General features: G+C 39.3%; 1 protein-coding gene across 2 annotated transcripts in view; it reads left to right on the top strand.

Annotated features, from left to right (window-relative positions):
* Positions 1–17,723, top strand: part of PTPN14 (protein tyrosine phosphatase non-receptor type 14) — a 136,227-nt gene that overhangs the window by 85,283 nt on the left and 33,221 nt on the right. For both annotated transcript variants that reach the window (XM_087717786.1, XM_087717785.1), the window contains exons 4-5: positions 7,957–8,072; positions 10,513–10,577. In XM_087717786.1, the coding sequence (XP_087573912.1) occupies positions 7,957–8,072; positions 10,513–10,577 (181 nt within the window). The remainder of the gene's footprint in view (positions 1–7,956; positions 8,073–10,512; positions 10,578–17,723) is intronic.

Raw genomic sequence — 17,723 nt, 5'->3', positions numbered from 1 at the left:
CCATTCACTTGCCCAGACCTGTGGTATTTCTCTACAGGTTGGTACTGTAATGAGCTATAAACACATACCTGAACTGGGCTGCTGGCACAAAGATATTAGTTTTATAAACTCCCTTTTGAGTGTTGACCAACATTTGCTAAAGGGCATCCGTATAAACTTCTGGAACATGAACAGAGTGAAAGTAAGCATGCTTAGAAACAATTTTAATACTGTCATGAATAGGGAAATGTTGCTCCACTTTCTTTTTGCTTAAAATAAAAAAAGCTTAGGGCATCTGATCAAGTATCCCTGCAGTTTCCTACATCACATAATATTGTGATATTGTCTTAATCAGAATGTGAAGGTGTGGCCTTTTGGCAGAGTGAGAATGAACCTCTGCCTTTCAGGCTTCTTTTCCCCTTTCATGTTTCTTCTCCAAGTATGTGTGGAGATTCCAGGTCTTCTTTGTTTGGTGTTTCCTTTGAACTATCAGTACTATCGTTCATGCTTACCTAGCAAACTAGGATTGTTTCTGTTTTTAAGAGAAAGTGAAAAAAAAATTCACCTTAGGATGAAATGACTATCTACAACTCACCTGTTCCTGGAGAGAAATCTGGCAGGGGATGAAATGAAGGGAGCAAGGCAAGACTACACCCCTTCAATGCTTTGTTGTCATAGTGCCAAATCTTTTTACAGAAACTTTCTTGGTGAAAATATAAAACAAAAAAACAAACATAAAAGAGGCAATGATGGAATCAACAGGAAAAATGCTATGACTCCCTCCCCTAAAAAGAATCTTTGGACATATTAAAATGGAAAAGCATAATATGCTTCTTTATTTCTACTAAATAAGAGTCCAAAGCTCAGCATAGATAGTATCAACCCTGTTACAGAGATTAACTATATTATAGAAATCTGTTCTTTTGGATTATCTTAACATTTCGTTCTAGCTAACTCCGGAGGTGCATTTAGAATGACAGGCAGGAACTAGTTTAACCATTAACCAGACTGAATATTAGAGAAATTCTCAAATTGTTGATTCCCATTGCTTCCACGTGTGATTCAATCTTCTTCCCCCCTGTACTGTAATAGTTAGTAGTGTACCCCTTTCCGGGCAAGCAGAGGCATATTTTCAGATGACTCAGTTGATGTTGGTGGAACAATTAAACTCTATTATGGTGAGGTAAGTTTCAAACCATGTGAGAGATTCTGCCCCTTAATCTACTATGCCAAGCTGTAGGATAATAAGTACTTCGACTCATTTAAATATAGCAATTACATCTAACTTGATTGAGCATAAACTGACCTGTCACCAGCCTAAAAGTGTCAGCACGATATGGGGAGGGTCCTTTCTGAGCCTCTTGCTGCACTCACTATCTAGCAGCAGGCTATGCTGTGTCTGACCTCTAGACAGCATCTCTTTGCCCTAGCTCCCAAGGTCTTTCCCACATATCATTACAGTAGGGGAGAGATAACTGCTATAAAATACAGCAAAAACCAATGTAAGGAAACAAATAAGCAGATCAAGAGATGAATGGTTGAAGTTGCAGCAATCAAATATAAAGCCCTAAAAAACAACGAATATCATAGTTTGTGCTAGGAGTGAGATAGAGTACGTATGTGCCATGGATATTTTCGTATCTGTACATTAAATATATGTCTGTACATTGATGTGAATATTTTACATATCATGCTACATGACATAAACAAAAGGAAAAGACAGACTGGTGATAATTTCAATAGCATGAGAAAACAAGGCAATCCTATTCTGAGTGCAAATTTAGTCTGGAACAAACTCTTCATCTGCCCTCTTGTTCATTTATGTGAGACAGGACAAGCGTCTAACGGTTTTTTTTTTCTTTTGACTTATTTTATTTCAACATCCCCCCCCCCAAAAAAAACCTTTCCCCCCTTTAACTGCATTTTTCTGGGTCTAGGAATTAATTTCCTGAGAGCCTCTATGTTTGTTTGTTTTTATGCTTTCACCTTGTCCCCAATTTCATTTTCAGTTTGAGGTTTGTTTCACAATGCCTTTGAGAAACAGGACAGAAGTAAGGTTCAAATGAGACCGTTCCAGAAATATTTAGTAATGTTTAGTAAATATTTAGTAATGTTATTCTCATCAATAGTCGTAGAGTAATTGTAGTGTGAAATGTTATTTAAAAATAGACATTTCTGATATCATGCTGAATATTTCTCTGGTATTTGGGTTAAATTATAAGCGGCTCAAAAAGGGAGCTTTGTGTGCTTCTAAATTGTTTGTGGAATCCCTTGTAATTTGCTCTAATTAATTCAAGCATCCAAAGACAGAAAGAAGGACTGGATTGAAACTTCATCTTTCTTTTAGCTGCAAAACTATATGCTTTTCAAAATTCTACATACTATCTTTAGACATTTTAATAAATGCCTCTTTTATTTCGTTTTCTTTTTACTCTATTCCAGAGAAGGTACAATTCACACTGTTACACCAATGGGAATGAATACTTTTTAAAAAGAAACCCTATTCGTTAGAGGACAATGATTTAGGGCAAATAGCCTCAGGATAACATTCTCTCCCTTGTGTCCCAGTCTTAGTGGCTATTTTTGTTGGCAAGGTCTCCTGAAACGGAGGAGGCACTAGGACTCTTTTTAGAAGCAACTTAAATTCAGCCCTTTAGTGGGCTAGTCTGATATTTTTAGGCATTTTTTTTAAGGTTTGGAGATTTAAGAGGCAGCATGGAAGCTTTGAAGCTTTACAAAGCATTTTTTTTAAAATGTTTTCCTTGCTATGAAAGCAAGCATCTTAGATTTATATACTGCCCCATAGAATTCTAGAGCCTCATAGTCAAAGCAAGTGGAGAACAAGACGAAGCTCTTGTGCGTAGGAGCAGTTCAGTGCAAGGGAGCTACAAGAGATGAATAACAATAACTTGTTGGGCAGTCAGAAGATTTTTATTCAGAACTAAAACATTATAACTTACTATGCAAAATCCATCTATTTAAGAGGGAAGATACTTATGAAGATAGCTTTGTATGACATGCTTGCCTATGTTTAAGGGAAGCATAATATACGGAATTAACCTAATCATCTTGGTTTACAAAATAGAACCAAAATGTAACCATGTAAACTAGACTTGCTCAAGATGCTGGGCCAAAACAAAGTCAGCTACTTTGTGGTTCAGAGCATTGCATGAAGCCAGCCTCTGTGGCATGGCATGCCAATAGGAAGCTGAACAAACTGCATCTCAAAAGGAATGATCTTCTAGAATTACGAGAAACCTAATTCTCTTCCCTTCAGTGTCTAATGACAATAGAAACTAGATGGATCCGGTAGGGAGATTATAGTTTTCAGGAGTTAAGTAAGCAAAGCAGTGCTCCCTTCCATAGGCATTCATAGTAAAAGTGAGAGGAAACTAATGTCATGATATTATTAGGATTCAGAGATATTTCCTTACCTAAACAGAGAATGGCCACTGGTGGGCAAAAAAATAGTGGGAGTAGGAACAACTTCCCCATTGAGTTTGATCAATGTCCCCATTGGGAGCATCATAAATCCTGCCTGCCTTCCTGCCTTCCTTCCTTCCTTTCTTCCTTCCAATATGGACTTGCAGATAGTGCATGGATGGTGGAAGCTTACACTCTCACGAGATTCTCCATTGACTTCCAGTTTTTGGTAAAACCAGCTCATAGTAAGCAACTGATTTGCTTAAGGGAACATGTTGCTTGCTTAATGACCAAAGCAGCTGCTTTACTACCATGAAATTTGCTTAAAATTTATAACATGGTGGTAAAATTTTACACTAAAATGGTAAAATTTGGTCAGGCATGAGGGTGACCTTCACCACTTATAACTGTAATGAGCAGGCTCCGTTGTGGCCGTAAGTTAAGTACTAGTCTTACTGCTTAATTACCATCAGACCTTGATAATGTGGCGAAGGCTGGTATCTATTTCTACTCAGAAGTAGTGAATTCAGTAGACTATCCCAAATGTGTGGTAGTCTCTATTGGTGTTTCTCAACTTAGCAAGTTTAAGAATTCTAAGAATTGAAGTGCACACATCTTAAAGTTGCCCAGGTTGAGAAATGCAGATCTATATCATTAGCAAGATTTTTTTTTAACCTTCTCCACCTCTTTGGGTCTGCTTGCAATTTAAACAGAAGATTAAACCCTAAAATTAGTTTCTGCTGGAATTCTAACTCAGAAAATGTGTGTGTAAGAGAAGGGGGGGGGGGGAATGAGAATTGATATTTTGATCTGACAAGTGGGGTTTTTTAACTCTCAAATAATCGTTTGCATGCAGAAATCTCTCTGCTTTACTCCTGGGTTAAGTTTTGCGTTGAGATTCGTACCAAACTGTTACACACCCCTCTGGTTTCATTGCTTGGCTTTGCATGGGGATTCTGCCATTCATTTCTTTCCAGGCTCATTTTGAGAGAAAACAAATGATAACCTTGACGTCTTTGTTTAACAATTGGTTTGGGGAGCATTGAAAAAAGCGATTTACCACTGGTCCTCACATTTACAACCTGCATGGCATCCCTGCAGTCACATGATCAAAATTGGGAGGGGGAAGATGCTTGGCAATTTGCATATGTTTGCCACAGTTGCAGTATTCCTGTGGTGGAATGTAGTTGTGGGAGCAAGGGGCTCTTTTCCAGAAGGCAAAGCAAAAACATAGCCTGCAATGCCTGGTATGCAGGAAAAAGGTAAAGAAGGACCTCTTCCCCAACAGTTCACAGAGTATATTTACTGTATAGTTATACAGATAACTAAAGCGGGGTGGCTCAGTGGCTAAGACGATGAGCTTGTCGATTAGAAAGTTCGGCAATTCGAATCCCTAGCACCACATATCGGAGTGAGCTCCTGTTACTTGTCCCAGCTTCTTCCAATCTAGCAGTTTGAAAGCAAGTAAAAAATGCAAGTAGAAAAATAGGAACCACCTTTGATGGGAAGGTAACCGTGTTCCATGTGCCTTCGGCGTTTAGTCATGCCGGCCACATGACCACGGAGACGTCTTCGGACAGTGCTGGCTCTTCAGCTTGGAAATGGAAATGAGCACTGCCCCCTAGAGTTGGGAACGACTAGTGCATATGTGCGAGGTGAACCTTTACCTGTGCAGATAACTGCTTTTTAGTCTTATGAGATTTCTATTCATTAGCAAGCAACAATAAAGAAATTGTTCGGAAGAGCACCACTTGTCTTTCCTGGTTCTTGAGACTTGACAGTAGCAGGGTGACCTTCTCAGGGAGCTTCTGACATGTAAAATCAACACAAGAGGCTGGATACACTTAATTATTTGCTTTAATAATTGCCGCAAAAAAAGGTCATAAAATTGGGTGCAATACACTTAATGACTGCATCGCTTGGCAATGGAAATTGTGATCCCAAATTTGATTGTAAATCAAAGATTATCTGAGTAGGAATGAAAAATCTTACTGGAGTTTTGATCCTGGCTGGTTCAGCCTGAAGGCACCAAATTACCTTAGATAAACACTTTGCCTTCTTCTGCCTCTCTGTTACAATCCTGTCATTTGACTGTAAATACAGTGATATGCATCTGATAATACATAAGTTTACAACTCGTGTTGTCTGCTGAAGGAAAAAAGCCATATTGTAATTATGCCTTTGTTTGGACTTGTTTTCCACTCTTACATGCTTCCCATGAAATGAGGCTAACAAAATGTGTTCGTATTATTGATACTAAAACCATGTATATTCTACTCAAAAATAAAAATAAAAGTGACAGAACCAAGGAAGCTCCATGAAACTTGTTTAGTAGAGAAGATATTCTGGACTTGGGTTTAAGTCTCTGCTGACTGCAAAGCTTTGCCTTGAATTGATTCTTTTTTCTTATTTCATCCAGGATGTGGTGACCCTAAAAACACACAACCAACTCTTACAATTCAGCCAGTTAGGCTCGTAAGCCAGATTTTGTGGTATTGCCTAGTGCACACTGTGCATACTGTGGTTCAATAAACTACAGTAAAACAATCTATAACTTAACATAATTTTAAAACCCAGACCCAGTCTCTCGCTCTCCCTCCCTCCCCCGCTCGCCCCCCCCCCAAAAAAAAACCCCACAAGGGGGTTTCTTTTTATCATTTGTCATACTGTCATTTGGATACTCTTCAAAAGCCTTTAAAATATCTGGGAAATTCTCATTCTGTGAAAGCTCCCAGGATTTCTTTTTCAGTGAATGGTGATGGTTTGAAGCGTGATAATGTCGTGACTGTTACAACCTGGGAAGCCAGGCTTGTTGGAGCTTTAGTGCTGTCTAGTGGCCGATGTTTGCCTGCCTCTGTTTCAGATTGTATAGCATGACTTTGGATTTTATAACAAGGAGAGCAAAGCTGTTTTTCAATAGAGTTTCTAGATAACCAAATTAAGCTCATCTTATAATAAGAAATTACTCTCTCAAAAAAGTGGTCAAACATTCCAGTGATCATTGCAATACATCTTTGTGTTTTATCCTATTATGTGCATCTTAGTCATGTATATTTGCAAGGCAAGGGTTTGTAGGATTGTGCTTTTCTTGTGGCAGAATACACCCATCCATCCCCCCAGACTAATTTGACTGGTACCTGAATGGCATCTTTTTCTAATGCAATATACTGTATAGTACAGTACTGTACAGTACAGTAGTAAAATTACAGTATTGAAAATGTTTGGCAGAGTAAAATTCTTAGGGAGGAATATCAGTTTTTTTATTACTATTATTATTTTGTCCAGAGCAATATTGAGCTTGGTTTATATTGTTTTTGTGTTTTTATTTGTGAACTGCCCAAAATTAATTGGAGTTGGGCATTATCTAAATTGAATCAAAAAAATTAATTGGAGAGTATGCTTTTTTTTAAAAACTGAATCTTTAGATGATATGGAAGGAATAGCACCCTAGAAAGTGGCTGTGACTAATACAAAAACTAAACTAAAGTTTACCTCAGGTGTTTCTAATAATTCTCCCCTTTTATCATATTAAAAATTACAACTTTTAGGGGCTCTGGGATCACACCTAAAGTTTTGAGAACCTTAAGTTGTGAACCTGTGTTAGGTTATATCGATTAAACCAAAAGCTTGCAAAAAAAACTAAATCCCTCAGCCAATTGAAAGAGTGGGTTATTTTAAAAGTTACCTGATTAAATGGCAATACTTTTCTTTAAAAAAGTGAAACATTTTAATTGCTCCAATTGGTTTACTGATGATTGGTATAAATTATTCATGTTAACTCGAAAATAAATCCCATTAATTTGAATGGAAGTTTCTTCTAGCCAATTCAACATATTCTTCAGTTTGAAGATGATAGGAAAAGGGCATTTACAAAAAGTAATACTTTTGGTTAGAAATTGAAATTGATTAGCATACTTTATGCATGGAGAATTTACTTTTTATAGACTTTTCCATTGTTTTTTGCACATGCAAAGTAATATCTCAGTTGTGGAAGATCACAGGATAACCTTACAATATTAACAGAAATTGCAAAATTCATAAACAGTGTTGTAAAGGCAGATTCTTTTTGTTTCAATTATAACCACAGACATAAGCAAGTCAATCTTCCTAACCTCTTTATAGATATTACATTGCTCACCCAAGGAAATCTTTTAATGTTTAACAGATGCTTCTCAATTAAATTGGTATCAAAATGCCGAGTTTTGCTTTTAATTTCTGATGGTACTGTCTGATATTGACCTCATTAGAGAGAAGACTAAGATGATATCAGAATACATATTCTCCAAAGTTAAGATATAGTATTGTTCAAACCCTTTCAATACTGCCATGCAGATACGGCATTAAAAATAATAATATATTTTTTGGTCAGGGTGAAATAGTCATCCTTGCCTACTTATACAAAATATAATGCCTACTTGATTTAGTCATAAGTATCACCTTCAATATTCCTTTTCTTATACAGAACAGAACAGCCCTATCAATACTTAAAACCTATTGAGAACAAAAATTGTTCATGTACTCTCGGTTTCATTCTGTTCTGTCCCTTGTTCGCAGGTACCAGTATTATCTTCAAGTAAAAAAAGATGTTATTGATGGACGATTGCGATCTTCCTTTGAACAAGGGATAAGGTTGGCTGCACTGGCCGTTCAAGCTACATTGGCAGCTCAAGGTACAGTGAGTACATCTGCCCATTCTTTCCCCTCTTATCTATTTATTTAAGTATAACAATACATTCCTGTTAAACTGGAGATGGCAACCCCCTAGGGAGAATATTGACACTGAACTGCATTCTTAAAAGCTTAATACTGTGTATTTTGGAAACATTAGTGGCATTAAGTGGCAATAATTCCTGAAATGAATGAGTCATTCATTTGAATCATCCATTTTCTCTTTTTACTGAAGTGGAAATTCTTAGCCTTCTTGCAAGATACTGAGAATGAAGATCATTAAGATGCATTTTAGTTTGAGAACTTGTAATATCGTAACATAGCATGCAAATAATTATTTTTGTACTAATGCCATAAGCCAGATACTCATCCAAATTTATTAGTGAACTGCATTAGAAAAAGAATAGTGGTCAGGGTTAGAAATAAATAGGATGGGGCTTAAATTCATGGTTCAGGTCTTTTTTCTCCAGCACTACAGCATTAGAAGGTGAGTTAAAAAGAAGTCTAGTCAGGTATCACTTTAGCTATGCTATCTTCCGCTTCTATCATTTCTCATATATTTTGCATGTTCTGCTTCCACCATTTCTCATATATTTTGCATGTATTCAATGGATTTCTGCAAATATAATGTGTTTAAGCAATGGATTTTATAAACGTAATATACTGTATTTTTTGGAGTATAAGATGCACCTTAGTTTTTTGGGGAGGAAAATTGGGGGGGGGGATTTTGCCTACCAGGTATTCATCTGGCTAGTCCTTAGCCTGGTCAGCTTTAGCACATTAGTTCGTTTGGTGGTTTTGAGGTTGGGGATGATTTGGGCTGTGCTTCTAAAGCAGAGCTGATTGTCGGAGGGAGCAGCAATTAGAAAAGCTGGCAAAGCATGGAAGATCGCTTAGCTTGTGTTTGGGCTGAAAACAGATTCAAAAGCACAGCTGATCCTCGGAGGGAGCTCCAGTGACTAAAGCAAGGAAAGCGGGGAAGGCGTAAGAGAAGGCAGCAGCTGTTCTGGGTAGCCCTTTTGGGCACCACGTGTTGAGCATTTGGAAGCTGAAAACACATCGTATGGAGCCAAAAACACAAGCCATTGTCGATGGCAATCTCTGCAGCCAGGAAGAGGACGTGCGACGGCTGAAAAGTAGGGGCTGGCGGGTGGGCGGAGCTACATTTGGAGTATAAGACACCCAAATTTTCAGCCTCTTTTAGGAGAGAAAACAAGTGTCATACTCTGAGAAATATAGTAACAAATTTCCTACCACATTTATAAAGCTCAGGCTTGCAAACTTCCCTTCACACTTTTGGCACACTAGAGGAAGACTAATTAAAATTACCCAGAAATCTAACTTGGAAAGCTATAGATTGCTTAAACTATGGCTAAGGGAATACATTAGCGAAAAGGTGGCTTCTGGTTTGTTCTCACTAACCAGAATTTAAACTAATTCATTGCTTTTAAACATGGTGGGTTATTTTCTCAAAGTCACAAATGAATGTTTAGTATAAAATAGGAAAGGATGTTTGCATCTCTAAAATTAGATACAGCTTTATCATAGATGAAATCATTGTTCCAAGTATTAATTAAATGAAGTATGTTTTCTCAAATAGTATTTGCAAAACCTTGATTATGGAGTGAAATGAAATATGTCTTTATTATCAGAATGATGTGAACTTATAAATCCATATGCTCACATTTTTATTTTAAGCTGTTGTTCTTAAATACACACAGAGAATTCCTAAAAGTTTTTCTTTAGTACTCTTATCATTTGTATTGTTTGTATACATACCACCTTAGTGTTTTCAATAAGTTTGTATTTATCGGTTATTTTAAAAAAATGTATATTTATGATGATAAACTTACATAAAGCAAAGGAAATACTTTATAGGAATGTCATTCTAAGTTGAATGCAAGTGAAATATAGAGTGAAATTGGTTGATCAATGGGAAGACTTCCACTAACATAGTGAAACCTTTACTTTTGTACATTTTTCATCAAAAACTTCTTTGGAATCATTGGAAACGTTCAAGCATGTATCCTTCCTCAAGTATAAAGTGAAAATTATTTCTGTCATCACAGAATTACAACTGAATTTCAACAGGTCTCTACTGCTTCTGAAGAATAATCCAGCACTGTTAATGTATAAATTAGGAAAAGGAAGGAATTCAAGTATGATTTTTTGTCGTCGTTTCCCCCCTCCCCTCCGCCAATCTATTTGAAAGATATAAATCCCCTTCAAGAAAACAATGAATACTAGCCCCATGATCTCATGGCTGAACTTTTTAGATGAGACGAACGATTTTGTGTCTTCATAGTCAGGGATTTCAACCTAAATATTGAATATTCCTTCTTCCTAGGTTAAGCCATTGAAGAATCTTTTAGGAAAGAGTTTCATATGCAGTAAAAGCTGAAGCAATTTATTTCTCATTTCTCTTTCTTTTTCCCCATCCAGTTGGCTTTGGAGATTACCCTCATTTTGATTCTCGGGATCTCCGGCGGTATGTTTTGTTTCCTGTGGTGAGTTAACTCAGCATCTTCCTACCATCCCTCTTCATGTATTTATTTATTGAATTTGTATTCCACTGCAGTCAAAAGAGACGATTCTTTACTGGTAAATTGGCAATGTATGGATTAAAAATACAATCAAGTATCCACAAGATGTGGGTGTGTGGGTGTATGTATGTATGTATGTATGTGTGTGTGTGTGTGTGTGTGTATATATATATATATGTGTGTGTGTGTGTGTGTGTGTGTGTGTGTGTGTAATATATGTATATATATATATGTGTGTGTGTTTTTTATTTGTGTAAATATATATTAAATATAACAAAGGCAACAGTAAAAAATATTGGGTTTCTGTCGTGATGGACTCTTGTGACGAGCCGATTGACAGATGATGGAAGCAGTTAGCTTCCTCCCATAATTGGGGCTTACCAGGGGTTGTAAAAATCTTATATATATATATATCAATCACACCGTTATTCAATTGGATGGCTTAACTAATCCCTTCAAGGCTGTCCAAGTAATTCCACTTTTTAATAAATTATAAAAAACGGGGGCAGATCAGATTTCTGAAAGAAAGCTATTCTGGATTGTAGACACTCCCATAGCAAAGGCATGACTGTGACCGTCATCCACCTGATCGCTTAAAACAGTTTTTTCTGAGATGGTTAAGTCAAATGGGTGAAAAGTAGGTGGAAATGGTAAGAATTCTAGTCCCAAGTCATCTCTTTTGATTTCAAGGATAGTTTCATAAGCATTTATCCTTCCTGCTTTCATGATCCGGTTTTAGTAATGCATCCACCAAAAATTATTTATATTTACTTTACATACTTACTTTAATCTCTTTTGAAAAAGCTATGCTATATAAAACATTTTAAAAGTTTTAAAAATAAAATATAAGTATTGCTATGATGTGTAACAAAGATTAGAAATGATATTAAACTTAAATGTGGTGCAAATGAAGGAATATTAAGATTGGGCAGCCAGTGTAGTCCAGTGATGAAGTTGTTGAAAACCAGCCATATCTATGTCAACTTGTTGGGTGAGGTTTATAATCACTGGAAGTAGAAGGAGGAATTATGAATGTTTACTTGAGGTCTTGAAAGAAAGGTGGATTATAAACTGAGAGTTAATGTGATATAGTGGTTAAGGTGTTGGATTAATATTGGGGCAACTCAGATTATAATCTACCATTACTCAATTTACAAGGTGACTCAGAGCCTACCTATTTTACAAAGCGTTTGTAATAGGCATATGGAATGCCACCTTGTACTCTTAACATGTGTAATAGCTTCCCCGATTTGTGTCAAATCAAGAATGTTTAGTTTGCAATACTTGACAATATCGCTGTATGACTATGGATGTTCATGTTTTTTAAACAAGCAGTCATGGCAACAGGGCCTTTCCTGTTGTTGTTTGTAGCTGTGTTTCCAAGAACATGGCTGGAAAGGCAATCCTCTTCACTTTGAGTACTGCTTTCTCTTTACCAAAATCATTCCTATTTCCATGTAAACAATTTCAAAAGAAAAAAAAAATGGATAACTGTATACTTTGCTATAATCAATAATATGTATTTAGCAATCAAGACATAGTGAAAATGAGTATGTATAACCTGCATGAAAAAAACTGCATGGAAATTACAATGTACATTTACAAGGATATGGACTATATATCAATATATTGTTACTTTATCAAAACTTAGTCCATTTTTCTCTACAGTAAAAGAAAAATAAATCAGTACAAAAATATTTCTCATGCCCCAGGCCAACAAAGTTACCTGCCTCTTAGCAGCTTTCAGTAATTTCAAGTCAATCATTTACACCAATGATAATAAACAGCCCTTCTTTGAAATGTAGAACTCCCCATACAAAGGATCGTAAGAAATGAAGGATAGGGGTGGGTAAACATTCTTTTGTTGTAAGGAATGTACCATTTTCTTTAAGATACTAATTACCGGTATATAATTCATTGAAACCTCTATGTCTACCTCCAGAGAAGGTCAGGAGAATATGGAACATACTTTGTAGAATGGTTGTGATTCTGTTAAAAAGAAAAAGTGATTTGCTTAGAAAAGAAAAAGTGATATTCAGGTCTTGGATGGGTGCCAAGACCTGAATATTAATCTTTAATGTGTGTCTACACTCTGAAACAGATAGTGGATGTAATCACTCTATCATATCTAGTATTAAAGTAAGTCTCTCATTGTCAGCAAACTCCTGGGTAACTCTTGAAGTTAAAATGATGCTGTTTTTTACATGCTGACAATTAATTAATCAAGTAGCTAATCCAGTCTGCTCTAAGCAGTAGTTTTAGCTGCCCTTGTTCTTTAACAACAAATGCCCACTATAGTAAATTAAATATAAGGGCGATTATAGTTAATTAATAGCAAGCCTGTTCAGTGGGATTGAATACAACTTGCATTGTATTTTGCACTTCTGTTTTATTTTATCAATAACTGCTTCAGAATGTGTGAAACAACATTTCTTCAGCAGTGAAAGGAACAAAGTTATATACACAGAACAGCTCACAGGTGTGTAGCTATGTACAGGCATGTACAGTGCCATTTTTCATTCTCACTGTTTTACATTTTTCAATGTCAGGAACAAATATTATGGGGAGGCCCCCGCGAACAAGAAGTTAGACATTTTGATTTAAGTATAAATACACACCTGTGGAGCATTCCATCAACAGTAATTAGAAATAAAAGGAAAGGAAAGAGAGAGAAAGAAAAAAATAGATGTGTATGTTTTATTTGTATCATTCATTGTACCCATCGTTTTTACATATGGCACACGAAAACCATATTTAAAGCTAAAGGTATGATTCTTGGTAATGGTTATTATAGGTATGACACCCTGTAGGTATGATGACGAACCTATGGCACGCGTGCCAGAGGTGGCACGCAGAGCCCCCTCTGTGGGCACACATGCCATTTCCAGCTGCACTTCTGGTTTCCGGTACACATATGCATAGCTGGTCTTTGCGGGAGCTGGAGGGCTGGAAAACACCCTGAAAACACCTCCAAATACAGCCAAAAAGCAGGGCGTTTTTCTGGTCATTTTCAGCAAAACAAAATCCAAAAAAATGGTCCAAAAAACAGGCATGTGTGCGCCAGCCAGCTGGTCTTCAGGTTCTCCATAGTGGTGGAGGCAGCATCCAGGGTGGGTTAACCTTCATCCACTCATCGTGAAGACCCAGTCTGGTAAAGTTGTTAAGCCACGCCTCTCTTGCTAGGCAGACCCAGCTTTCGACTCAGTCCCTCAATGAAGACGGCTGCATCATTGTCTCTTTCCAGTCTTAAAAACGTTGGATTGCTAAGTAAATGTGGTTGTGAATAAATTTGACAGGATTTGGGCGGACAGTGAACCCACCATACAGGACCTTCAGGAACATGGGTTCTCGATCAACGTACCCAAGAGCCACTTCCATCCACCAGGTTGGTACATTTGGGGGCATTGATTGACACAGTAGAATGCAGGGTTTTCTTGCCCCTTGATCAACAGGACTCCCTCAGGACCTTGGCAGCTCAGGTGTCCAGGGCATGCAGGTGTTCCTTGGCTTCTCTCATTAAGTTACTGGGGACCATGTTGTCAGCCATTGGAATTGTTCCATGGGCGTGTTTGCATTCAAAAGACCTCCAATGGTTCCTCTTGCCTTTTCAGAGGAGACTCTTAAGCTGTTCCTTGGCCCAGGTGCGCATCCCAGTGGAGGTCTCTCGCTCTCTCATGTGGTGGACGTCTCAGGCCATCACCAAGGGCTGACTTTTCAAGGACCAGGACTCTTTGACTGTCAGTACAAATGCCAGCCTTTTCGGCTGGGGGCCCCACCTTCAGGCCCAGGTCGCAGAAGCTCAGTGGGACCAGGTGGACCGCATCCACAATATCAACTGACTGGAGTTGCAGGTGGTCTACCTGGCCCTCCGTCACTTCCTTCCATCGGTGACGGGCAAACATGTGCTTGTGTTAACGGACAATGTGTCTGCCAAGGCGCACATAAACTGACAGGAGGGAACCAGGTCGTGCTCCCTCATGGACGAAGCCATGAAACTGGGACTTTGGGTCAAGAGGGACTTGCTCTCTCTCACCGCAGAGCACATCTCGGGGGTGGCAAACATGCAGGCAGACTGGCTCAGCCGGGAGGTTCTGGACAATGCTGAATGGCACCTGCATTCCTCGATCTTCCAGGACATTGAACAGATTCAGCATGCCGGTGATCGATCTATTCACCACCCCCAACAACACCCAGCTCCTACGGTTCTACTCTCGGTTCCCAGCACAATGGTCGGAGGGGGTGGACGCCGTGCAATGCAGCTGGCCACCCAGCCTTCTATACACCTTTCCCCCATTGCCTCTTCTACCACGGGCCATCCAGAAGATCATTGGGGAGAAGGCCGAGGTCGTGTTGATTGCCCTCCACTGGCCACGCAGGACTTGGTTCGCTGACCTGTGGATACTCTCGGTGGACAGACCCTAGAGGATCCCTCGGGACAGGGGTCACTGGAACACCCGGATCCTCAATGGCTCCAGTTGACTGCCTGGCGCTTGAGTGGAGCGTCCTAAGGGGGGACAATTTCTTCTCCAGGATCATAAAGACGAGTCAGGCCGCTAGGTGACCATCCACCAACAGAATCTACGATGCCACCTGAAGATCTTTCTGCTCCTGGTGTTCTGGTAAGACATTAGCACCTACTAAGGCCACAATCCCTCACGTTCTGGAGTTTCTACAGGATGGCTTGGATAAAGGGTTAGCCCCCACCACCATCCGGCGAGAGGTGGCAGCTGTCTCATCTGTTTTGACATGTGGGAGTTCCCCTTTGTTGTCCCAACTGCCTACAGTGTGCCGTTTCCTTAAAGGGGCTTCCAATTTCAAGCCTCCTGCGGTTCACAGATATCCCTCCTGGGATTTACTCAAAGTCCTCGAAGCTTTGTCTAGGGCTCTATTTGAATCTCTGAGGGATGTTCCTCTCAGATTCATGACCTTAAAGGTCTCCTTCCTGGTGGCCATTACCTCTGCTTGGAGGATTTCAAAATTGCAGGCACTATCAGCCAGGAAGGACTTATGCGTTTTTCATCAAGATCGTGTGGTCTTACAACTGGACCCTTCCTTCGTCCCCATGGTGTGTTCCTGTTTCCGTCAAGCTCAGGAGCTCATTTTGCCCAATTTCTGTCCCCGTCCTGTTCACCTGTTGGAACACAAGTGGCATACCTTGGACGTAAGGAGGGCTCTCAAGATTTATTTGAAACGTACGCCTGAATTTTGAAAATCTGAGACTCTCTTTGTTTCTTTCCAGCCGGCTTCCTTGGGCAATAGAGTTACTTCTTCTACCATAGGCAGGTAGCTGAGGGCCTGTATTTCTTTGGTGTACCAGTCCCAATCCTCACAGGTGCCAGGTAGGATTACCACACATTCTACAAGGAGTGCCGCCACCTCGGTGGCCTGGGCTGCTCAGGCCTTCTTGCAGGAGATATGCAGGGCAGCAACCTAGGTCACTCCGTCGGCCTTTATCAAGAACTACAAACAGGACTCCTTTGCATCTGCAGATGCAGCCTTTGGCCGCAGGGTGCTACAATCTGTAGTTAGGGCTGAGAATTCACTGAACCAGTCTTAGACCTTCCCTGGAACAGGGACAGCTTTGGTACGTCCCAGCCTGGATGCTGTCTCTACCACTATGGAGAAAGGGCGTTGGTTCTTACCTGAGACACCTCTTCTCATAGGGTGGAGGCAGCATCCAGCCCCTCCCTGCACGGAACTGGTTCAAAAATGGCCCGTTTTGCCCTGCCTTGATGTTGGCGTTCATGTGATTGACTTATGTGACTGACCTCTGCATTAGACACCTCAGCAGAAATATTCATATCTATGGCCAGACTACATGTACATCACGACTGAGACGGATGACGTACTGGGTCTGGAGTTTCTTCGTTAAAAGCTGGGTTTGCCTAGCAACAGGGGAGTGGCTTAACAACTACCAAACTCAGTCCTTGCGATGAGTGGATGAAGGTTAACCCAGCCTGGATGCTGCTTCCACCCTATGAGAAGAGGCGTCTCAGGTAAGAACCAATGCCCTTTTCCAGTGCTACAGTGCACACACATGCACACACCTTAGCGCACTTTCCAGTTTGGGCACTCAGTGCTGAAAAGGTTCGCCACCACTGCCCTATGGTTAGTAAATAATACAGGTATGACATCTTCCAAATAACATATATTGCAGTACTTTTGGTCATATATGACCAGCAATTAAAAAAAGATCTTCCACATTCTCTCCTTCTCCCCCCCCCCCCCCAATGTTGGAAGTTCTAGTCAGTTCACTATTAATAAGCTATTATATTTTTTTGTGCTTTTTTACTGTAGGATATATTTAGTTTTAGAAATAAATTATCATGTGCAGGAGCATTGTTTACAACCTAGTGAGAACAATTGCCAGGTTCTAGTCCTTCACCTCTATTAAGTACAGCTGAGAAAGACCCTCTTCAAAGTTCTGGAGATCTGCAAATTAGTATTCTGCAATCTAGTATATTTTGGATAGTTAGAATCTGCCAAGATTTCTGTCATACTAGAGCATGCCAGGTTAGAGAAGACTGGTACAGACCTTCCGACGCGCCCTAAAAAGTTGGCTTTTCCAGCAAAAAAATGTCATTGTCAATTTTAATTGGGTTTGGGATAGTCCATTTAATTTTTTTTAACTTTTATATTATGTGTTTCTTTCAATTGTTGTACGCCGCCCTGAGTCCTTGGGAGAAGGGCGGCATATAAATCTAATAAATCTGAAATCTCTATTGAGCTATTTGGGCCAACCATATGAGATGATCTAAAGCAATTTCCTGTTTTCCCAATAAAATGGTTAATGCCTTGGGATAGCAGTTGCTGGTTTGCCTTGCAACAAGCATGGCTTAAGAGGATTGGTTTTAAAGTACATTGATTTCCTTCTGCCTTTGTCTGATTTTCACAGTCATGCAATTTAAAATGCATGACTTCAACTCCCAGAACTCCCCAGCCAGCATACTGGTTAATGAATTACGGGAGTTGAAGTCATACATCTTAAAGTTGCCCACTTTGAAAAAACACTGCTTTAAAGATTGTTTTGGGGTACAAATAAGTACATAGTTATTTAAAATCAGATGGCTTTCAAATGTATGGCTAAATTTAAAGTGTCTGTCTTAGTTA

This window comes from Thamnophis sirtalis, unplaced genomic scaffold, assembly GCF_051295495.1.
Source record: "Thamnophis sirtalis isolate CommonGarterSnake01/CBP01778 unplaced genomic scaffold, rThaSir2_p1.2 scaffold_6, whole genome shotgun sequence".
Classification (NCBI taxonomy): domain Eukaryota; kingdom Metazoa; phylum Chordata; class Lepidosauria; order Squamata; family Natricidae; genus Thamnophis; species Thamnophis sirtalis.
The sequence above is the reverse complement of the archived record's forward strand: the minus strand, read 5'-3'. Positions and strand labels throughout refer to the sequence as shown.